This window comes from Etheostoma cragini, chromosome 1, assembly GCF_013103735.1.
Source record: "Etheostoma cragini isolate CJK2018 chromosome 1, CSU_Ecrag_1.0, whole genome shotgun sequence".
NCBI classification, from domain to species: domain Eukaryota; kingdom Metazoa; phylum Chordata; class Actinopteri; order Perciformes; family Percidae; genus Etheostoma; species Etheostoma cragini.
The window spans coordinates 12,803,204-12,827,262 of NC_048407.1; the positions used below are offsets into that span (position 1 = coordinate 12,803,204).

At 39.3% G+C, this 24,059-nt stretch overlaps 2 protein-coding genes across 7 annotated transcripts; one reads left to right on the plus strand and one right to left on the minus strand.

Moving 5' to 3' along the window:
- Positions 1–50: 50 nt before the first annotated feature.
- On the minus strand, positions 51–4,109 carry ap1s2 (adaptor related protein complex 1 subunit sigma 2). Its single transcript, XM_034871058.1, has 5 exons — positions 3,925–4,109; positions 3,300–3,478; positions 1,467–1,575; positions 1,182–1,319; positions 51–496 (listed from the first exon to the last, which is right to left on the minus strand). Exons 2-5 carry the CDS (start codon positions 3,476–3,478, stop codon positions 449–451), a joined length of 474 nt encoding a protein of 157 aa, XP_034726949.1. The 5' UTR covers positions 3,925–4,109; the 3' UTR covers positions 51–448.
- Positions 4,110–5,072: 963 nt separating this feature from the next.
- On the plus strand, positions 5,073–22,935 carry phka2 (phosphorylase kinase, alpha 2 (liver)). Of its 6 annotated transcripts, none has more exons than XM_034870870.1 (34): positions 5,074–5,103; positions 5,234–5,361; positions 5,569–5,665; positions 6,823–6,981; positions 7,925–7,972; positions 9,577–9,745; positions 10,059–10,141; positions 10,401–10,481; positions 10,598–10,696; positions 10,788–10,934; positions 11,055–11,108; positions 11,370–11,492; positions 11,616–11,711; positions 13,410–13,517; positions 13,618–13,696; positions 14,040–14,174; positions 14,278–14,387; positions 14,528–14,672; positions 15,004–15,082; positions 15,198–15,346; positions 15,442–15,612; positions 16,142–16,254; positions 16,338–16,474; positions 16,606–16,768; positions 17,396–17,475; positions 17,577–17,655; positions 17,743–17,872; positions 17,953–18,054; positions 18,294–18,412; positions 18,704–18,727; positions 19,347–19,400; positions 21,364–21,597; positions 21,694–21,894; positions 21,994–22,935. In XM_034870870.1, exons 3-34 carry the CDS (start codon positions 5,588–5,590, stop codon positions 22,165–22,167), a joined length of 3,723 nt encoding a protein of 1,240 aa, XP_034726761.1. In that variant the 5' UTR covers positions 5,074–5,103; positions 5,234–5,361; positions 5,569–5,587; the 3' UTR covers positions 22,168–22,935. The 6 variants fall into 6 exon arrangements, with proteins under 6 accessions (XP_034726796.1, XP_034726805.1, XP_034726761.1 ...); XM_034870887.1 differs by having other exon boundaries at positions 5,085–5,103; positions 5,271–5,361; XM_034870905.1 differs by lacking the exon at positions 19,347–19,400 and having other exon boundaries at positions 5,073–5,103.
- The last annotated feature ends 1,124 nt before the right edge of the window (positions 22,936–24,059 follow it).

Genomic DNA, 24,059 nt, shown 5'->3' on the forward strand with positions numbered 1-24,059 from the left:
GGACAGAATATTGGTTCAGAGTAATAGTTTTATTAAACTACCCTCCGGGCTTTTCACAGATTGCCCAGTATTTATTTTTCATGAATTCGGATGATTAGCTTTGGGACTCCAACGTGATGGTAATACGTAAAACAGTACACAACCCTTTGCTATCGCTGATGATAGATGATGTTATTATGATGCTGGAGTCTTTATGTGGTCGCTACATTGTACTGTAAGTTAGGGGTGTAAAGTATGAAAGTACTGCAGAACAAAGTGAGAAGATAGTACATAGGAGACATTAAAACCACAGTTGGCACCACATTTAAAGACATTACTGGACAGTACAGAACAGTAATACAGCACATAGATAGATGGTGATTATATGCATACAACACTGACAGTGAACATGAGGAGACGGGATAGAGACATGGAGGTTTCCAGATCTGCGAGGCAGCGGCATGATGATTTATGTCAGCCCAATTTCTTCTAAAACGCTCCGTGGTGCCTCGGCCTCCTGCAGACGAAGAAAAGAAGACACGTTATGGCACAAAGTAGCCCTCCAAATGATAATACATAGTACATGAGTCATAAAGTTACTAAATGTGTGTCGGGAACAGGAGGCCTCCAGTGAGTTAAAACTTTAACACGCCTTCACAGTCAGCGGTGCTGTTATAATAACAGTACTGCATGCTTTGCTAAGAATAAATCAGTGATACTGTTGACTGCAAGAGGCCACAGCAATGCAAACATGCAGGACAGCACTTGCCTTAGCGCTCTGGCACAAGGGAGAGAGATATTAATCAAGCGCTGCAGACTTAAAATAAACACGTGACGTCAGATGTGGAGGGCCGCAAGGTGGAAACAGCAACACGCCACCATCTTCGATCCTCCCTTCTGTCCGCCTTAACATTAGCATCGCTTAGTGAAATTTCCTTCTCAAAGTTAGAGCTGCAACAATTACTCGATCAATTGAAGATGTATCTGCCACAGTTTTGATAATCAATGAGTTGTTTAAAAAAGCAATAGATTTGCTGGTTCCATCTTCTCAGATGTTAAGATTAGCTGTTTTTTGTCCTAAATCGCAGTAAAGGGAATATAATTGCCAAATTCATTGGCATGTAAGTTGACAGTTACTGCTTACATAACACTATGGTAAGTTTGACAAATATGTTACTGTCTGTTGATGAAGAACTGTGTACCTCTTGCAGCAGATCAGCTTGCTCGATGGCTTTCAGCACGTTCTTCTTGGACGTCTCCTGGGCCTCTCCGCCCAGCAGGAACTCATCCAGAATAAAGTAGGCCTTCTCAAAGTTGAAGATAATATCCAACTCGCACACCTGTGTGTCCACAACACCACAAACAGAAGCAGATCAGAGGAGATCCTATACTTACTGGAAACCTTGGATTCTTGCGATACATTTTTTTTATTGTCCCCGCCCCCCATACTATCAATCAACATGTTACATGAGTTACATAAGACTCACACTGCCAAAATATTTGTCAAGCAGCTCCACGTATCTATGGATGATCTCCAGGGTGATCAGCTCATTATCCTGATCCTCGACTGCACAGCAGAAATACAGACTTGCATATCTACAACATAAAAGTAAGGAAATAAAAAGGTTAACAAGGTCAACAAGCCTGTTTCACATGCCTGCACGATAAATCTAAATAAAATCGCAATCTCGATTCACCCCAGTTGCGATTTAATTTTTAAGTAACTTTGATTTTTCTTTTTTAATGACTTTGATTCTCATTTATTTCTACGAGCCAACTGCATCACAAACACTACTACTTTCTTCCGTGAGTTTTAAACATAGTCTGTACAAAAAAAGGGTTTTAAGCGCTGCAGTGCTCTCCCTTCTCTTCATTGAAGCTTCTTTGTTTACAGGCTTGTGGTGATGCGCAATGAGCTATAGGTGCCAAAAAAAATCTATGTTTGGTACTGCATATTTGTTTTGTTTTGTCATGGTTCATATGTGCAATTAACATTACACACAAAAAATCTTGGCAGACAATCGTGAAATCAATTCGAAGCTAAAAAATTATGATTCATATTTTTGACTGCAGGCCTACTCTTTCATCAGAAAATGTAGATAGATCTATCTATCTATCTAAAAAGCTTTCAAATCAAATTCCCATTATATCTATTTCTTGAATAACACGTGTATCGTTGTGGTTTTATGGATATGTCATTGTTTAGCTTGGCATTAATACACCAATAAAACTTCTAAACAATAGTACCACTTAAATCCTTCCCTTAAAAAATTAAATTGCAAAATTCGAATCAACAGATATGAACAAAAACGGAACATCATAGGCTTTATCCAAAGGATTTATGGGAGGGGTAATGAATTGGACTGCATTAGATTGTGCTAAAGTATTGTAGCACTGTCTCACTCTCTCCAGGCTGGCTTTTTTTTAATCATATTGAACACAGAACATGTGTCTTTTGTAGTGTTATGACTCAGCAGTCACATGTCCAGGACAAATCAAGCACTCTTGATATATTTGAATCATTGTCCTCCATTGTTTGACAGTTGGTATTAAAGAGAGGGTGTTCCTGGCTTTCATCACACACCAGAATGTGAGCTCTAAATGCCAGAAATCTCAGTGCGTGACAGCATAATCACTGAATCATTGGTTTTCATAAACAACCCCAACAAGCCACTGCAGATACAAAATTGATGTGGCAAACCAAACATTCACACATCCCAATACAATGACCAAACTGTGAAATGCCTGGCACATTTTATTGTCCGTAGCACTTGGTAGACCATTGTAAAATGTTTAATGTTCATTCTATCTTTTTCCAGGGATTTCATCCAGATCTTAAAGTCTTCACCGACAGAGAACTGCGCAGTATCTCCCCGAAATACCACTGCCTGTCATCATGTCACTATGCTTAGGTCACATTATACCAAATTAACCATTTCCAACACAACTGAGCAAAACTGTGTTGATAAAGACCATGAGATGCAGATGAAAGCTCTGGAAAAAAAGCTATGTCAAACTACTTTTTCCATAGTCAGGAAAGAACTTTAACGCTCAACATATTAAATGTAGCTGCAATATCCGATTAAAAGCAACTTTAAAGCAGCCTTTGCAGGACTGATTTGACATAAATAGATTGTAAACAGTTTTTAAGATATAGGTTTATTAACAAGTCACAGATGAGGAGTCACAACACTGAGAACCACCAGGGATTCAAACTTTGGGTTGACAGCTTTGATTGAGATGTCCTCTGCTTTATCTTTGTCCATGTATTTACTTTATGTAAGCTACAGCCAGTATATACATTTCTCTTATTTACCTACCTCTTGTACACAATCTTGAGGTCCCTCCACTCCAAGAAGCTACACATCTTGGGCTTCCTGGCCAGTATGGTCTGGACCAGGTCTCTGGAGATCTTCTTCCTCTCCTTGTCAGACAGTGGCACGTACCATTTCTGTAACCGCAGCTTTCCCTGCCGGCTGAATAACAGCATGAACTGCATCTGAGGAAGGGCGTTCAGATCAAAGTTGTCCTTGGTTGAGATGACAAAAACTTGCAATGTGTAGAGATAAGGAAGGTGTAACGTTTTATAGAGGTAACGGGACGATGTGGCAACTATAGCAATCGTGAATTATATGCGATTTATTATTTCTCCATGACAAGAACTTAATTCAGTAACGTTGCATTTAATGGAATAATCAATAGGAACAGGAAATACATCAATTTATTCAAGCATGATACAACCCAGCAGTCTGATCAAACTGATTTTAGAGTTGTACAATGTTACGTCCATGAGGCTTTTGCACAAACTTCCAACAGCTTCTGGTAGCTAACCTTGCTAAAATAGCCACATTATTGACATCTACTACACGTTATGTGTAATTTGCGCCAACCCCCGCAACGCCAAGCTAGAGACAGCAGATACGAGGAGTAAACACCACTCTTTACCTTCAGTGGAGTCACTTGGAAGACTGCTAACTTCAGTAAATTCAAGCGAAATACATAACCAAGGAGAGTACACAGATATTAAGTTAGCTTCTCGATCCAAGCTGATGCTAAACTAGCTAGCGGATAGTGGTTCTGGCTGAGACAACGATTAGGTCAGCGGTGCTGTGATTGGCCGAAAAAGACACAGCTATGGAATTTGATTGGTTTAAACATTCCGTTATTCGTTACGTGCACACAGCTGTGGCTTCCTGTGTCTGAAAGTTAGTCACGTTCACTTACACATCCACTACATTTCAGAGGCAAATATTAAACCACTGAAACATGAACACTGAGCTATTATGTACGGGTGAAAATATACAAATGAGTGCCACTATAAAAGTCAAACTGTTACTGTACTGTGTACGGGATGAAGTGCAATAGTACAGGAATGAATATGTATAAATGGTAGGAGGCCTCGAGGAAGACCCAGGACTAGGTGGAGGGAATATCTCTCCAAATGCCGTGGGAACGCCTCGGGATCCCCCAGAGTTGGTTAATGTGGCTGGGAAAGGGAAGTTTGGGGTCCCCTGCTGGAGCTGCTTTCCCCACGACCCGATACCGGATGAGCGGACGAAGATGGATGGATGGATGGAGAAGAATGTACATTCAGGTGGTGTATGTGCTATGTGCATGTCTACAGTATTTGCAGTATACAGCCTGCTTCTATTTAAATTTGACAACAAGTGGTTCTATTTTTTTTTAAAGTACTTTGCTAAAATACACCACTGCTGATCGTATGTGCTTATTTTGTAATATTTTATAATAATACATGTATTTCAAAGTAAATGTTACAAAGTGCTCATATGTATTTAAATAATTATGTGCAATGTATGTGCACATACACATTGGGACATTATAAAATGGCGTCTTAAAAAATAAGGAAACACAAATTTAAATAAATTAAATTGTTGATGTTTGCCTTGTTTTATTCTTCTTTTGTCCTGAAGTACTTCATCTGTATGAAAAGGTGATTGTACGAATACACTTTTTGGGAAAGTGTCTGACTACATCGATCTGGGTTGTGGTTGTGTGCCCTGAAACATAAAAAGGGAAGTGGATGTGGCTCCCCCTGTCGTCAAAGACTCAGACAACAAGTACATGATGTTTTTTTCTTTTCAGGATGGATGTACAGTTTCTCACGTAAGTACTCTGCACGCTTTCTCTTTCTGTAAGTTCTCACCTTTAACGCCTGACCCTACATATACAGCGGTTTGATACAAGGCTGCGTGTGTGAATGTGTTTATATGTGTGTCTGTGTGTGTGAATACAGTGCGAGTGTAACGTGAAATATGTGTCGTCACGGCTAGCAAGCTGTAGCCGAGCAGCAGCCTCATCAGAGCGGGGAAGCTTTCAGGTCAAACTCGCGCTGCAGCAACTGGACGGATGGATCAGCGCGTGGTAAATTCAGTGATAAGCACCTTTAGTAATTGTATATTTATCATGAATTTATTTTACACAATAAGCATTTAGTGTTGTTGTCTTCTATCTTGACCAGGTCTCCTTCGGTAAGGATATTTTAATCAAGATACTTCCTGGTTAAATAAGGTTATATAAGTATAGTCTAAGTTACTTGTTAAGCCCTAACTTGTTGTGTCGCGTGCGCAGTGATGACTGATCAGTGAGGATGAGGAGCCGCAGTAACTCAGGAGTGAGGTTGGATGCCTATGCCAGGCTGGTCCAAGAGACTATCCTGTGCCACCAGGTGAGTCCAGACATGCAGATACAGGAGAGACGCAATCACACTGTAGAAATATTCAACTGCAAGTACAAGTCCTGCTGTTATTTACGCAAATGTAGCCTATTTATCTTAACATACTTAGTCTCAAAAGAACTTATTATGCAGCATGGCCCTTCATAGAAATTATTGGTTGTAATTATTAATGCATCACCATGTAAGTATCATAGCAGATGGTAATAGTTGGGCTAATTTGGACTATTTTACATACCAATGGGTAATCTATAATAATACAACATCTTGTATACGTTAGTTGCATTTTTGTATTAATAGTAAACGATATAGAGGAAAATAGACATACAACATTTTTCACATTACACTTCTGGAAGAAGGTTGTAATTGCAAAAGCCACGTAATTGGTAAAGAAGTTCATCTTTGAGCCGTATCTATACACTCTCTTTCAAATGATTTAGAAATTATACTTATATATTACAAGTATATAATGTGCAGAAGCCGTCAAATGACTGTTGCACATTCTATTATGTGTTAGTCTGAGTTTGTCCGCTTCTTATTTTTTCCTCAATCAATCATCTATCAGCACTTCAACAGTCAACAGCTGTCTAAGTTTAAACGTGTGACCCAGAGGGTTCACAGCCGATAGGAAACTGTGCCAACGTTCCTTACAAAGCATGCACATGCCAGGATGTACAGTAGGTCTGGTTTCAGAGGAGGGGACAGGTCTCAAGTTCTTTAACCAATGAATGAAACTATGTCATTTCTGCGCTATCAAAGCACTAACCCAACTCAAAATCACATTCACTTTCGTTGATAGACACCTGATACTTTGCTCACGTTTTAATTGCACACTCTCCTGTATTATATTTTTATTAATGTTCAATGCTAGTATTTTTAAAATAATAATAACACACCATTAACAGTAACACAGATTCAATAATTCAGAGTTGAAAGTACTAGTTGGAATAATTGTCTGTGCGCAATCAACAGAAAAATTAACTGTCAACTATTTTAAAAACTGATTAAACAGTTGAATAAATTTTATGAACAATATGCAAAACAGGCTTCAGCTTCTCGGACGTGAGGATTTGCTAATTTTCTTTGTCATGCCCACCCTGTCCCTACTGTAAGTGAAGGTCTTGTGGGTCTTGTGTGTGTGATGGTTTCAGAACCCAGTGACAGGACTTCTGCCTGCCAGTGCCCAGAAGAAGGATGCCTGGGTCAGGGATAATGTGTACAGTGTCCTGGCTGTGTGGGGGCTGGGCATGGCCTACCGCAAGAACGCAGACCGCGATGAAGACAAGGCCAAGGCCTACGAACTGGAGCAGGTGTGTTTGTAACACAGAGAGAGAGAGAGAGAGAGAGAGAGAGAGAGAAAGAGAGAGAGGGTTAATGTTCACAGCAGTGCCTGTTTGCTCTAACGGTTATGGAGGGTCAGATATTTTAAAGAAGCAAGCTTTTGGTTTGTTCCGCATCACATTCTTATTATTTAGGCTACAGTTATACTACAATTTTATCACATTTATCCAAAACAAAATATTTAAGTCTCAAATTGATATTTTAAGCCCCAAACTGAATGAGAATAAAAAGTATCTTAACATTCAATGACTACAATTCTTGCTAAACTGTGACAGATCTAACATAAATAAAATAGAAATAAATAAAATAATTAAATCAGTGCTAAAAACATTTCAATTATCAATTCACATTATCAAGTCACTCGTTGATTGAATTAATTAATTTGTTAAAATAGTATCTGTCTTAAAATAAATTGAGACAATTAAAGTAATTAGGAAAAATTAAAAGTGTATTTGCTGGTCACAATTTCACAAAGTTGGACATTTTTATTTTTTTCATACTGTTTATGTCATATTATTACAAATGGCAATTTGGATTCTTGGCTTCAAGCTAATTAAAAACATAACTTTTTAGCTTTTTTAACATTTAGTCATTTTATAGATTTAATGATTAACAGTCAATCAATAGGTTTAATACAATTTTTGAGATACCTATTCAGTAAAAAGTAAATGATTAATTCCAGTTCTTTTTTTAATCATCAGTTATTGTTGCATGTACTGAAGTGCCTTTGAACGGTGATGTGTTCAATGTCTGACAAACAAAAGTCAGTGACTACAAATCTTTTAACTGAACTAAACAAAGGGATTAGAATCGGCAAAGTGATTAGATTAGTAGATTAGTAGAAAATGATTTGGATTGCAGTGGTTTTTTGTTTAACTTTTGTAGTTTATTGATGTTGTTGTTTGTTGCCAGAGTGTGGTAAAGCTGATGCAGGGACTTCTGCAGTGCATGATGAGACAGGTAAGAAACCCCTGTGCTTACATTACATGTGTACATGTTCACTTGTGTTTGCACACTGAAACATCAAATCCTCGTGGGAGAAAATCCAAAACGCATGTGTTCAGGTTCCAAGAAAACACAATGTGTTATCTGGGGTACTTTATGTAAACAGGTTTGTGACCACAGTCTGCTCCTATGTGCACAGGCACGTCAAACTCTGTGACGTCCGCAGTTAGTCAGAAAGATAAACAAACTAATAATTGACAGTATGTTGGTGATCTACAATTTGAAATAAAAGTGATAGCGAAAGTCTGGCTGCAGTGAAAGTGTTGTTGGTTACTCTTATCTTCCGTAACTGGAAATAAGATAAAGATGCCAAATTCACAGCAGAGTGTTAAATGCTTCATCCTCTGCTGCTGAGATGTTGTCATCAGTAGGCCTAAAGCAATTGCTCTTGACACGTTGACGAGTCAAAAACAACAGACAGTGATCAGAAACCTTTATGCTTGTCTAATCATGTAAATATGGATTTGAATAACCAGATTGTATTTTTCTACATCCCTCATATGATCATTAAAGGAGAATTCCGGTCAATTCCAACATGTAGCTCTGTTGGTTGTAAATGTGGATAATGTCAGTAGAGAGAAAACAAATGAAAACAATCGGTGCTGCTTACATCATTTTATCCTCCGTTAGCGTTAGCACCCAACAGGCTCAAACAGGGCAAGTTATGAATGTGTTTTTAGCCTCTTAACATGTTAAACATGTAATTAAAAGTGCCTACCAATGTGAAGTGATTACCTCAGAGTTAACACAGTGAATCTGACTCTGTAGATGTGAAAGATATGCATTAAAGTTGTGCTAATTCAGCTGTGTTTAGTTCCTGTGTTGAGAGGCAGTTAGAGGTCTTAGGGACCGTCTACAAACTACAACACAGAAAAGAGATAAAACTGTCTAAAATATGTAGGCTATCACTTTAGTTATTAAATAAGGTAGTGTCTCCAAACTTACCTCAATTATAACTTATCCCCTGCTAGTTGCTACTTACATATATGCCCGGAAGTAATCACTTCACATGGGTAAGCACTTTTAATGAGATTTTGAACATGTTTAGAGGCTAAAAACACTTTTATAACTTGCCCTGTTGAAGCCTGTTGGGTGCTAACTCTAGCAGGAGGATAACACGGTGTAGACAGCACCGATTGGTTTGTTTTTCTCTCTACTGACAGCACTCCACATTTACAAACAACAGAGCTACGTGTTGGAATTCTCCTTTAACAGGATATGGCGCATAAGTGGGATTCTACAATGCATGTAAACCCACACATTGGGATTTATCTATGTCATTTTCATTCTTTAAACCATTTTTTTGCCACAAATCTGTATATTGGGGACCTTTTAGTTGCATGTCACCCTTCATCTCTCTCTTCTGGTTTCCTTTCTGCTGTCTAATGGCTAAAACACTCCCAAAAATATTCATCAAAAAAGAAAATCTTTAGGAGTCTGACTTTTCATTTTAATCTTGCCTTATAGCTTTTTGGTCCCTTCCGGCACAGACAAACACCCCTGATTGTTTTTTGTGTGCGTATGTGTCTGTGCATATTTAAATGTTCATATTTCTTCAGGTGGCCAAGGTGGAGAAGTTCAAACAGACCCAGAGTACAAAGGATTGCTTGCATGCCAAATATGATACTCCAACCTGTGCCACGGTGGTCGGGGACGACCAGTGGGGTCATCTCCAGGTGGATGCCACGTCCATTTACCTGCTGATGCTGGCACAGATGACAGCCTCAGGTACAGTAGTAATGCAGAGTGGTGTTTACATATGTTGCTTTTTTGTGTTCTGTGTTCTTACAGTAAACTGTATTAGTGTATTCATTAGTTTTTCTAATGATGATGATCTTTGGTTTAGAGATGTCACATATACAGTAGGTATTGATTTACACATTTCTGATGCTGGCATAGTATCAACAAAACACACTGTAGCAAAAGGCAATGCACGCTGCTTGGCCAGCTTCACTTCTGGCAAGCACTGCAGGTCCTCGAGAGGGACAAATAAAGAACCCAACCATGAGATGGTCACTGAGTGTGCCACATTATCACGCAGGTCTTTGCATCATCTCAAACCTGGATGAGGTGGTCTTTATCCAAAACCTGGTCTTCTACATAGAGGCTGCCTACAAAGTGGCGGTGAGTAACAGCTACCAACAAACCTTAATCTCCATCTGAGTTGTCGGTGGTTGAGTTGAATTCTGGGTAATGTAGGCGCTTGGTTTTGACAGGGTAGAAGAATGGATGGAATACAAAAAAGAAAATATTTTTCATGCATTGAATCTTCATTGCAAATCTCATCTATTATAGTAGTGCAATGCTTAATCGGTGGAGTACTCTTTTAAAGGTCACACCTCGACCACAGTGCAGAGAGTCATTACCTTTTGTTTCTCTGTAGGATTATGGGATGTGGGAACGAGGTGACAAGACCAATCAAGGCATCCCCGAGCTCAATGGCAGCTCTGTAGGAATTGCTAAGGTACAGGTTATTATTGTCCACATTTATATTATACTTTACATATAGACCAAAAGAGGAGAGTGTATTTGTGTGTGTGTGTGTGTGTGTGTGTGTGTGTGTGTTTGGGGGGTTTGCAGGCAGCACTGGAGGCCATAGATGAGCTGGATCTTTTTGGTGCCCATGGAGGGCCAAAGTCAGTCATACATGTTTTGCCTGATGAAGTGGAACATTGTCAGGTACTGTTGGCTTTGTCTCCAGCCATCTCAGCATCATTTCTGCTCATAATTCTTTTGCTGAGTATGTCGGTGTTTTTTCCCATTCCCTCAGTCCATCCTGTGCTCCATGTTGCCAAGAGCTTCAACTTCAAAGGAGATAGACGCCGGTCTTCTGTCTGTCATTTCCTTCCCTGCTTTTGCTGTAGAGAATGCTGAGCTGGTGGCCATTACTAAGTCGGAAATCATATCAAAACTGCAGGTACGGCTAAACAAAACACACTCTGCACAGAAGTGCTACACAGTTCAGTATTTTCCCCTGTATGATTTTCTCCTTGTACATGTATCATGCTAACATTTCCACTCTTCGGTGTAATTTCAGGGTCGCTATGGCTGCTGCCGCTTCATCAGGGATGGATATCGTTGTCCAAAAGAGGTGAGATATTCTGCAAATTCAAAATGGAAATGCTTTGATTTATAATATATAAAAATCATTCAGCTGAGACAGAATAAGTGTTTGTCTTACAAATAAACACTCAGCACCTTAAGTTAAAAAGGAGAGAGGTTCACCTTTTGAGTGCATGTCAAAGCGTTTCTGATTAGGGATGATGATTGCTTCCCTATTGTAAGATAATTGTGTATTTTATAATTTGAGCTCTAAGGTTCTACTCTAGTCCCTGGCTATTTTTGTCACTAGGACCCATCTCGGCTGCACTACGATCCTGCAGAGCTGAAGTTGTTTGAGAACATTGAATGTGAGTGGCCTGTGTTCTGGACTTATCTCATCCTTGATGGTATCTTTACTGGAGATCAGGTGCAGGTAATAAAACCAAACACACCGGTCCAGTTTCTACTGTATTCACACAGTCATTGAGCTACTCTGAATGACTTTTGCTGCAGATGTTTATAATAACAACGAACAATTACTGTGTGCATTGCACAGGTACAGGAGTACCGTGAGGCACTGGAAGGTGTTTTGATCAGAGGGAAGAATGGCATCAAACTGTTGCCTGAACTTTATGCTGTACCTTCTGACAAGGTATCCCACTTCAATAGGCCAAATATAACTGATGCACCTTTATTCTAGTCACATTGTAGTTGCAAGGTCTGACAAAACCTACAAAAAAAGATTTGAGATTAAGGGCCCAATTGTAACGTACTAAGTGCACAACATGAAGCGCATAGCGCTGGTGCATTTATGGCGTGTCCAAGTCCACTTTTGCTAGTTTGATGGTGGAAAAAAGGGTCTGTGCGCTGGGCACATGGTTCAAATAGGTTATACTTAATGTCTTCATTAATTCATAGGTGTGTTTTGGGCGTAACATGCAATAAACCAATCATGTCATCTCCCATTCCCTTTAAAAGACAGGCGCGTTTGTACCGTGGCGCGGTGCTATTATGATGGCAGATTTGCACTGTAATATTGTTATTTTTTTTATCTTGTACGTGTGTGTGCTGCTGCACTTCCCTGTGTGTGTTTGTGTGTACCAAGGATAGTGCGCTGTGCACAAGCCTAGGTGCATTTTATTAATGTGCTGTTAAAATAACAAGAAAATGCTGCGCTTTTGACTTGAGACCAGGTTTTTGTTGGTCAATAGCGCGGTCAATTTCTGCTGCTGCAAGATAATAATAGATAGATAGATAGATAGATAGATAGATAGATAGATAGATAGATAGATAGAAATGTATTGATCCCAAAAAAATGGGAAATTATGGTGTTACAGCAGCACACGTACATCAGTCAACACAACACAGAATATATATATATAAATGAAATACTAAAATACAATATACATACATACAATATACATGAAATAACAATAATAATAAAAATAATAGGAATTAGAAGAAAAAATATTTAAATAAATACATGATGGGGAAAAAATATTACCCCAAGAATGCACCTGAACACACCTCCCTGTAAGACCAGTACGCCCATAGGCGCAAAGATATGAGAAGGTGCATTTGCTATTTAAACAAAATGTAATGTAACAAAATTTTAGTTTTTCATGTAGAAGCTTGAAGATATTCACTTGTATTGTAATATTTTTTGTTAGGGTAAAACAAGCTTAACAAGGTGGCACTGGATGTTCCCCCGTACTAGGGCTCAGTCCTTACTGCAGCGGCCCAGGGTTCGGTTTCAACCTGCCGCCCTTTACTGAATGTCATTCCCTCTGTCTCTCCCCTTTTATGTCTTCAACTTTCCTCTCAACTTAATGCCCCAAAAAATAATATTAAAAACAAGAATATTAGTTATTAGTCAAAAAGCAGACTAGGTTACAACTCTAATCTAATAAGCTTCTATTGTACTTTATGTTTAGAGCTAATTAGCAAATGTTAGCATGCTAATGTGAAACTAAGATGAACATGGTAGCATACTAGCATTGTAATTGTGACAATGTTAGCATGCTGATGTTAGCATCTAGCTCAAATTACAGCCTCACAGTGGTTGCATGCCTGTAGACTCTTTTTTTCAATATCTAGTCTCATGTATCTGGTCTTTTTTATCTGTTTTAGGTACATGTATGTTCAAGAATTATTTTGTATACATTACCAGTATAGATGCTATGGCGTTGGAAGGGTACGTCCTTTTAATGTTGAATACTCCAAATGCTGTCATCCCTACAGATATGCGTGTAATGTGGATAACCAACTGCCAATACAATAGTGTCAGGGAACATTAGACTAAACAGCGTCTGAACTGCTGTACCTGTATATCATGTTTTGCCTGTAACAGGTGGAGGAGGAGTACAGCAATCCCCACACAGTGGACAGAGTGGCCATGGGGCAGCTGCCGCACATGTGGGGACAGTCGCTCTATATCTTGAGCTGTCTTCTAGCCGAGGTATTCACAGGGCTCTTGAACCCACCTCTAAAGTTAACCATTGCCTTTGTTACCTCTGTAATAATTCCCCCTCTTTGTCTCTTCTTATTTCTGTTTTAAGGGTTTTTTAGCACCAGGAGAAATAGATCCTCTCAACAGGAGATTCTCAACAAACTTAAAGCCAGATGTTGTGGTACAAGGTGGGTGATCGATCATTAGTTTGAGGGAAAAATCAGCCCAGAAGTTGAATTTAAAAAATGGGTTAAATCCCAAAAGAATTATAAAGTAAAAGAGGTGTTGAAAGATGAAGAAATCCACTCTTCTGAAACCAATCCTTTCATGGATTAAGGGGAACTTTTCTTTTCATAGATCTGTATGACTTGTGGGGCAAAGAAGAAGGATAACTCACAGACAACTTAAAAAATGTCATGGACGTCCAAGACTTATTTCCAATGTTCTGATGTGAGCGTTGGTTAATATAGAGATTTTCTTATAGAAAACGGGATATGATGTACTCATTTTTTTGATGTGTGTCTGTGTCAGTTTGTGTTCTAGCAGAATCGGAGGAGATCCAGCAGTTGTTAAGTGATCATGGGATCATGGTCCAGACGATGTCAGAAGTTCTGCCTATGAGGGTCTTGCCTGCTCGCATCCTGAGCCATGTTTATGTCAGATTGGGTAAAAAAGCACCAGGCACTTTTTCCTTAGTGTGTGTGTGTGTGTGTGTGTTTGTGTGTGTTTTGTGTGTATGTAAGAGCAAAATATTGTGTCATTTCCACAGGTAACTGCAAGAAACTGAATTTGAGCGGGAGGCCCTACAGACACATTGGAGTTTTGGGAACATCCAAATTCTACGAGATCAGAAATCGCACTTACATATTCACCCCCCAGGTAAAACTAGCTTGTCTTGAGATGTTATGATGTTCATCATCACAGTAAAGAAGCTAGGTAGAAGGCTGTAGTAATATATATTCCTGGTAAATACTTTGGTTTCCATCTTTCTGTCTGTTTCTTTCTTTTTTGTGCTCCAGTTTCTGGATCAGCACCATTTCTACCTGGCACTGGACAACCAGATGATTGTGGAGATGTTACGAACGGAGCTGGCCTATCTCTCCGGTTGCTGGAGGATGACAGGACGGCCTACACTCACTTTCCCCATCACCCACAGCATGCTGGGTAATAAGGCTCTTAACCCAAAGCAAATCAGTCTCACATATTTAGTTTTCAGTGTGAATGCACTTCCAGCAGCTTGCAGAAGTATCATCCAAAACATGATAGAGGAATAATTTAGACATGACAAAGATGGAACAATAAATGAATTTGATACAATGAATGTGCAATGAATTACTACATACACTGTAATACAGTCTAGGTTACTTCTATTATATTGTTTTACTCATGTACAATAGCTCTGATCTTGAATATAGACACTGCAATATTTCCATATTGCTATTTTGTCAGATTAGTTCACTACGCTTCACAGCATTTATTTACTTTTTATATTCAGTTGAAGATGGAGATGGAATTGATTCGTGTATCCTAGCGACTCTCCGAAAACTACAGGATGGCTACTTTGCTGGAGCAAGGTCTGTTTCCATCTGCTACATAGGACATCATACTAATAGTGTGTTGAGATGAAACATGACAGTATATGTCACTTCTTACGCATGTGTTGGTATTTTTGTGCATGTTACTACACAGGGTGCAGATGTCAGATCTATCCAGTGTCCAGACCACTTCTATTCACACCCACCTCAGCTTCCTGGATGAAGAGGAGGATGACAGCTTACTTGAGGATGAAGAGGATAATGATGAATATGGGGAGGAATATTACAACTGTAGGCCCTCAGGTACTTTATGATGACATGTGTGTCCTCCTTTCAGTCATACTTGTCAGTGGAAGTAAATAATTATAAATACCTATATTTTTTTTTTTGACCTCCAGAGGGCTCTGAAGACATGTTTGACCAATACCTCACACAGCTCCTCCACAGCACCAATACCACATCCCATCTTCCTTCCATCCAGAGTGGGCAGCACCACGTCTTCAGTGCAGAACACAGCACCAGAGACATCCTGTCTTTTATGGCCCAGGTTCAGGGCCTGAACATGCCCAGTGAGTTATTAGGAATCTAATTATTAAGTTAAAGTCAGTTTCCTCTTTGAATTATGTTATGTTGCTGTCCCTGGTTGGGGCTTCATTTAGATTGATTTTAAGATAAAGTTAGGCGTTGCCGAAATGACTAATTTGGCTTAAAGCTGTGGTTGAGTTTGGATTATAGTAAAGGGCAACACAGATCAATGGGGAAAGAAAGAAAAAAGTAATTGTTATGCAAGTTTTGTTCTCTGGCAACCTATAGATAGCTACAAAAAATACTGTACATACCAGACTAAATGTACTACTGTTATGTAGACCCTTGTTAACATGGCCAAAATGTATATAATAATAATGATCCTGAAAACAAAAAAGTAAAAGTTTATTGTGTTGGGGTTTTAACTAGGAAATGTAGGAAATCTCTTAGTGGGGTAAAAAGGTACATTACAAATCCTGTTAAACTAAGAACAACAGAAATTAAAATGAATTGGCAGTGTCTCAAATATTCTCCTGTTTCACTTTGGAATATGTTTTAATTTGTGTATTTCAGAGTCTTCCATGTATCTACCTGTGACTCCTGTTAGGAACAAACGCCGCAAAGGTCTCAACTTACTTGAAGTTTCTCCTCATTCTCAGCATGGCCCACATGTAAAGCCGCACAAGGTATGCACAGCAGAACTTTGCTTTTCTTGTGACTTCAGTATTGCTCTGAAGTGTATTTGTCTTACGCTGACATCCCTCGGAAGTCTGACAGTGCTGCTGACTTGCACCTGCCTCGAGACTCCCAGGGCAATACCGATTTTGCAGCGTTGGTGAAGCAGCTGAAAGAGTGTCCGACCCTGCAAGACCAGGCTGACATACTCTACATTCTTTACGTGATGAAGTACGGACATAGAGACAGCTACACGCACAGATCTTAATGTCAGCTCTGGCACACTAATAAGTAAACAATGTCTTTGTTTATTTGTTTTTTTTTGTACTGACACGCCCTGTGTTGTTTTTCCTGATGGCCAGAGGGGCTGATTGGCTAGTGGAGTTGTCACTTCCTGGACAGGGCGGAGTCAGCGTGCGTTCCCTGTTGGAGGAGCTGTATGTACAAGCTGGAGCCTGCAAAGAGTGGGGACTCATCAGATACATCTCTGGTATACTACGCAAGAGAGTGGAGGTCCTCGCTGAGGTTAGTGAGAAGTCATTGAGGCCCTAAATAACCCTAACGTTTTAGGCCTGATACAAAACTGACCTGTGGAAAACCTTTCAACCCAGCCCAACTAAGGTCTTGGGTCAGCTTGGTTACTAGGCCCAAACATCAAGGTCCCAGATATAAATTAATAAACATATACAATTCACAGTTCAGTCATTATCAAACAATGTTCTTGGTATCCTCCATGGGGATCAATCGTTGGGGAATTGTGTATCAAAATAAAGAAAAGGCTATGTTGCCATCTATTGGCCATAAGTAAAACTGCACCACAACATCAGAATCAGAATCAGGTGTAGTGTCAAGAAGGTTTTTAACAATCAAGGAATTTGCCTTAGTATTTTAGTGCTTAACAATATACATAGTAAGTAAGAGAAAATAAAAAACATAAAGCTACAACTTAAATGCACAATAGTACATGTGAAAATATGCAAAATAGATGTTTCTAAAGTAAAAAGAAGATACTAAGCCATGACAAAGTGTCTCTGAGCAACACTTTGCTGAATAACCTGTGTATGACTTTTGTAAAAAGAGTCTCTACAGAATAAATAATGGATCATTTTAATAATTTCATAATAATTAACCCTGTATTTGTCTACTCCTCAGGCCTGCACAGATCTTATTTCCCATAACAAGCAGCTGACTGTAGGTCTACCTCCTGAGCCCAGGGAAAGAGTCATCACAGTGTAAGCTGGTGTGGCTTGGGAGTTTTTTCCTATGTTAAGGGTTTATTGAAGGAATTATCACTTAATAAACCAACTCTTCCCTCCTCACTGTTTCCTCTCAGTCCACTCCCTCCTGAGGAGTTGAACACTCTCATCTATGAAGCCAGTGGTCAGGACATCAGTGTAGCTGTACTCACGCAGGTAACTCTTTAACTTCTGGACTGTAGCAGGACCGTTTTCAGACACTAATAACATTACAGCTGTGAACTGTGTGTGTTTGTTATACAGGAAATCATGGTCTATCTAGCCATGTACATGCGCTCCCAGCCCGCTCTCATTGGGGACATGCTCCGGCTCAGGATAGGACTCATCATGCAAGTGATGGCCACTGAGCTGGCTCGCAGTCTGCATTGCTCTGGTAGGAAAGCACCAAACACTGTGCACATACATAAACTGACCTACACAGAGAGGAGTAAAAGCTGTGTATTATCTTTGTAGGGGAGGAGGCGTCTGAGAGTTTGATGAGCCTGAGTCCTTTTGGCATGAAAAACCTGCTGCATCACATCCTCAGTGGCAAAGAGTTTGGGGTTGAAAGGAGCAGTGAGTCTCTTTTTGTCCTTCCAGTATACTGTATGTGTGAGGGTTCATTTATAGGAGCGAGCCCTTCGCTTTAGGTGAGGCATTTAAGAGAAGAACTTAGGATGCGAAAATGTCAGACTGGGTGAAAATCACAGAGCATGGCAGATTCAGATGTTGGCAGCATTTCAGGGGTCTGTAACCAGGTTATAAAATAAGTGTTCAATGGCTTTTTTGTTTTGTTTCTTGTCTCTATTCATCAGTGCGCCCAATCCAGTCAACAGCCACTAGTCCTGCCATCTCCATCCATGAACTCGGCCACACTGGAGCCACAAAGACTGAACGCACAGGAATACACAAGCTGAAGAGTGAGATTAAACAGGTGGGACACACAAATAGGATAAAAAAAATTTAATAAAAAGCATGGTCTATCTATCTATCTATCTATCTATCTATCTATCTATCTATCTATCTATCTATCTATCTATCTATCTATCTATCTGTCTATCTATCTATCTATCTATCTATCTATCTATCTATCTATCTATCTATCTGTCTATCTATCTATCTATCTATCTATCTATCTATCTATCTATCTATCTATCTGTCTGTCTGTCTGTCTGTCTGTCTGTCTGTCTGTATAGACTAACCGTGTTCTTGCCTTTGGTTGCAGCTGGATGACTCTCGGCCTCTCAGTGTGGGTTGGGTTTAATAATATTGAGCATGATTCTAACGTCAGTCTAGACAACCAAACCGCCGGCTAAATCCTGCTCATAAAACACCACTCATTGGCTCCTAACATTGTGTGAGCTCCAGCGCCCATTTCTGACTTGACTCTCACTTCATCACTAGGAGAACATGATTTGCTACTCTTAACACACAGTAATTGTCTTTGTCAAGAATGTGGTTTTTGTAGAAGAGTATAACATTTTTAATAACCTTTAAATTCTTGAGCGCCTTGTGTGCCTCCTGGCACGGAGAGAATTAGATAAATTCTTGAGCTCCTGAACCATTCTAGACCGTAATTAAGTTGATTTTAGGTAGCCCACCCTTATCACTCATTTTGTGATAGCATTTCGTCATGAAGTGGCATCAATTGTTTGTTAAACAGTCTTTCTGTTTGGTCATCCAGAAAATTCATTTGGTGAATTTCTTTCACTAGTTGAACAAGGTAAACTTAACCTTTGACTCTACGGGTCAAACATCTCCAGTAACATTGTGCTCCATCTGGCTGCAGTATCATTGGGATTTTAGTGGGACAATCATGTGAAAAATCTCAAGCTGTTCTGTCTTCTGTCATCCATATCCATGTGTAGATCTTCAGTGGCGGTCTTTCCTTGAGTAGCAATGTCACTTCTCCTCGCTCCACGGTAAACCATTTCACCTCATCTGCTTCCAACTAGCTTTGTTTGTCCTTCTTAGGGTTGCCCTATTTAGAATGTATGCACAACACTGAGCAAACTCATACTAAAACCATTTTCATTCACATTTTATATTTTCTTTTTTTATGTGTCTTTCTGCATTTAAGGATAAGGCTGGCAATGTTTTTTTTATTGAGATTAATTATTAATAACAATAAAACATACAGTTTCACCAGCCTTGCCCTTTCATATGTCTGCTGAAGTATTTTGCCAAGTGTGATAGAGCATGATATCAATATGCATGAATGATTGCATGGCCTGTGTAACTTAAGATAACTGCTAAATGTATGATTGTGTGTGTGTGTGTGTGTGTGAGAGAGAGAGAGAACGAGAATAAGGACTACTACAGTAAATATTTAAAGTCCCCATATTATGAAAAAAAAAAGGTTCTTTGGGATTTGGGGTATTATTTTGTGTCTCTGGCGCTTCCACATGCATATGAACTTGGAAAAAACAATCCATGCTGTTTTGAGTGAGATACGGTTTCTGAATCTCCTCCGCTTTCAGTCTCCGGGTGAGTTGTTAAAAATCTCCACGGCTTTCTACGTCATTAGTCAAGGCGGGGTGGCTAACCATAGCATGCTAGCTTGTTCTCAATGGCAAAACACTGCTACAACACACACTAGTTCATCATAATCTCCAAAACAACTACTTCCATGTCCCTGTTCTGCAGGTATCCCACAAGTGTCCCTCGTTTAGAAGAAGTCTCCCAGCTAATCCTGCCTTGTACTGACCAAAGTTGGAGAAAGAGTTATTTAGCTGATGTGATCTTACCTAGCTACTGAGCATGTACTGATCTGATCACTCGCAACAAAGAGAGTATAGAAGTAAGATGTCTCACTCTGTAACTAAAACAGAGACCTAAACACACAGGGTGAATACAGAATTTGCAGCAATGTGCAGTACAACAAAAATATGGTGTTTGTTGAAAATGAAACCATGTAAACCTATTTTGGTACAACCTCAAATACAATTATGAACCTGGAAATGAGCATAAAATGGGTGCTTAAACTTCTTTACATGTATTTTTTATGGTTTGACAAACCTGTATATGCTATCATTCAATACACTGTATTTTTTAAAGGCTCTCCAGTAATCACAAACCTGATGATGCAGTTGGGCCAGAGTAGTAGGAGGAATGATTAATTTCAGAACTATGACTCCAAATCATTCTCTTAAAGGGGAGCTCCACTGATTATACACATCAAAGTTGTTTTAGAGGTTTTGAGGAGTACAACTGCATATGTGAAAAAAGCCACTTTTGTGTCTGTTGGTGTGGAGATAGAAATAAGCGTGTTGGCCAGACCTCTGTAGACTGCTCCTCATCTCTACTTGAGGCTAACAGCTCAAGGCTACATGAGCCGCTACTAGCACAACACACAATTGTTGTGGGTTGCATTGCATTGTGGGTAATGTAGGTGCCAGGATTTGACAAGGACAAAGAATGTGTGGAATAAAAGAGAAGATATCTCTGGTTCTGCTGCATCAATTTAGATTTTTTTTAATCTGTCTATTGTGAGTCCAAAAATGTTATAGGAATGCAATGCTAAATCTATTCAGTACTCTTTTAAACTTTGAAACCAGGATAGCTGCGTTACAATTTACATTAAATTAATTTGGCCAAAGTGACTAACAACAGTGCATCAACTGGACATGAACCCTCTTAAACAAACCATTATATGTGTCACTGGTAATTGTTTAAGTATTTATATGTAAATAAGTTAGCTCGGGAGTATGAAAAACTACATATATGATTGATCTTGCTCATTCTGTGGTAAAAGTCTGTGTGGTACAGACACTACTGACAAGTGTAACGGCGTATACAAGAAGTACACTTCAAGAACAGGTTGAAAATCAGTAAAATGGTCCATTTAATATGTTTTAACAGTGTCTTCCTGTTCTTTTACCGCAGCGCTGCAGTAGCCCCTCCACCCCCAGTGGGATCCTGTCCCCTGTGGGCCCCGGTCCAGGAGATGGACAGCTGCACTGGGAGGAGAGGCAAGGCCAGTGGCTGAGGCGACGCAGGCTGGATGGAGCTATCAACAGAGTACCAGTTGGTTTCTACCAGAAGGTCTGGAAGATCCTGCAGAAGTGCCATGGCCTATCCATCGATGGATATGTGTTGCCTTCGTCTACTACAAGAGAGGTAGCATCTCGTAGACAAAATTCAGGACTTTCTCTGTGTGTGTTTGTGTGTGTGTGTGTGTGTGTGTGTGTGTTTAATTCTGTGTTTTCTGTGTAGATGACAGAGGGAGAGATTAAGTTTGCGGTGCAGGTGGAGTCTGTCCTAAACCATGTCCCTCAACCAGAGTACCGGCAGCTACTAGTGGAGACTGTGATGGTTCTTGGCCTGGTAGCTGACGTGGACGTGGACAGCATTGGTAGTATCATACACGTGGACCGCATCCTGCATCTGGCCAATGACCTCTTCCTCAGCGACCAGGTACTGAGATAGCTGATTGCAAGTGATACATTTCAGTTTGAAAGAATATTCATGTATTTGTCTATGTGGTTTCCCTCTGTTCTACGTTTGCATCCCCAGAAATCCCACAGTGCCGGTGATTACTTCCTTGAGAAGGACCCAGCGACTGGAATCTGCAACTTTTTCTACGATAGCGCCCCCAGTGGCAGCTATGGCACCATGACCTACTTGTCCAAGGCAACGATCACTTATGTCCAAGACTTCCTGCCAAGCTCCAGCTGCCTGATGCAGTGAAACAGTAAACTGAACACGTGAAGAGACGTGTTTTATTATAAGTAAAGGTTCACCTAGTTAAAGGCACCAAAGCTTCTTATTGTCAGCTGATACAGTCAATGTGGTGCTTTTGAGTATTCAGTCCTTGACTCTGTAGCTCTCATACACTGATGTTACCTCATAGCTTGGCAGCTGATCTCAAACAATAGTAATTATTTTTTTCTTTGTCAAATCTGGATTGTGAACTTATTTATTACTTAAACATGCTTCTCAAATGTGTGTTTACACGACTTAATAACAAACGTGCATACAGTATGTTTAAATTGAAATTTGCACAGCTCTGTGCTCTTGTGCTCTTTGTGTTGTGTATGTGAAAATGTGAACAGTTAACTGTCTTGTAATTAAATGTGTCATATGGTACAATTTTACAGAGCTCTGCAGTTACTAGGGTAAACATTTTGATCATTTGTGCACACAAATGATTATTTCCCTCATACCAATCAGTGTATTTTTACTTTCTTCTTCAATTACTTTTTTCGATTTATCTACATTTAGTAATATAATATTTAATTGTTTGATTGTAATGGCTGTGCTTAAATACGCCCAATAATAATACAATATAAATCATATTTTTGGTTTGTTCCCTCAAATTACTCCCCCACAGATGACTAATTTTTACTCTTTTTTTTTAATTCCTTTGGTAGCTTCCAGGCTCTTTATAATTGAGTGTTGATCATAATTTGTATTAGTTGTAGTCCTTTTGTCTTTGTGTATGTGTTGCATGTTTTATTACATTAACGGAAAATAATCCATCTGTCAATATATGAATGTCACCCCAAGGTTTTGCTACAGACATAGTAAGTCTGTATGGATGTAATTCAACATATTGATGATTTGTTCATTAAGTTTAGACACACTTTCTTATTCAAGTGAATGGGAAAGTGTGACCAAACTATATATACAGTATATGCATGATGTATATGTAAAGAATGAAATGGCAGTGCAGCAAGATATTGGTTAAGTACTAGCAAGGTCCAGAGTGTGTTAAATAGGGTCTACGTACGTCTGAGAAGCACAGATAGGAAAGAAAAGATTTAAATAATCTTCATCCCAGCACTTAATTTTGAATGCAAAATGGCAGGAAGCAGTAAAATGTTAAAATATATTTTAACCCTTTTTAATGCTAACCCCAGTCCTGAAATATTTGCATTTTTTTAAAACTTAAACTAAAAAAGAGAATTAATTAATATATGTTGGCATATTTATTTTACTATTGTAATACATTATACATGTCTCTGATTTAACATTTAAAAACCTGTATTTAAAAAAAGTATGTTAATGCAATAATAAAATTATTGACTAATCTATTGACTGGTCTATTTATTGTTTAATTTCTACAAGCTACCAGCAGTAGTACATGAAGGAGCTCTGGTTGGCCAGATTCCAATGCACAACAGCTAGCCAATCAGAGTTCAAGCTGTTACTGGTTAGACTTCATTGAACTTTGTTTTGACTACACATATTTGCCACACTTAAGGTTTTAAATGACATTATACCTGCTTTTGATAACAAGCAGTACTTTGCAGCTGTTTACATTGATCTGTCGAAGGCTTTTGACGCTGTTAACCATTGTATTCTTATTGCCAGACTCAATGGCCTTGGTTTCTCTCACAATTGCCTCGCCTGGTTCACTAACTACTTTCTTGAAAGGGTCCAGTGTGTTAAATTCAGAGGGCCTGCTGCCTGGACCTACACTTATCTCTTTGCGATTGCCACACGGTTTGAATCTTGGGCCAACTTTCTTGTCCATATACATCAATGATGTTGCTCTTGCTGCGAGTGACTCTGAGCTCAACCTCTATGCTGACGACACTATATTTTACACATCCGGCCCTTCATTGGATACTGTATTA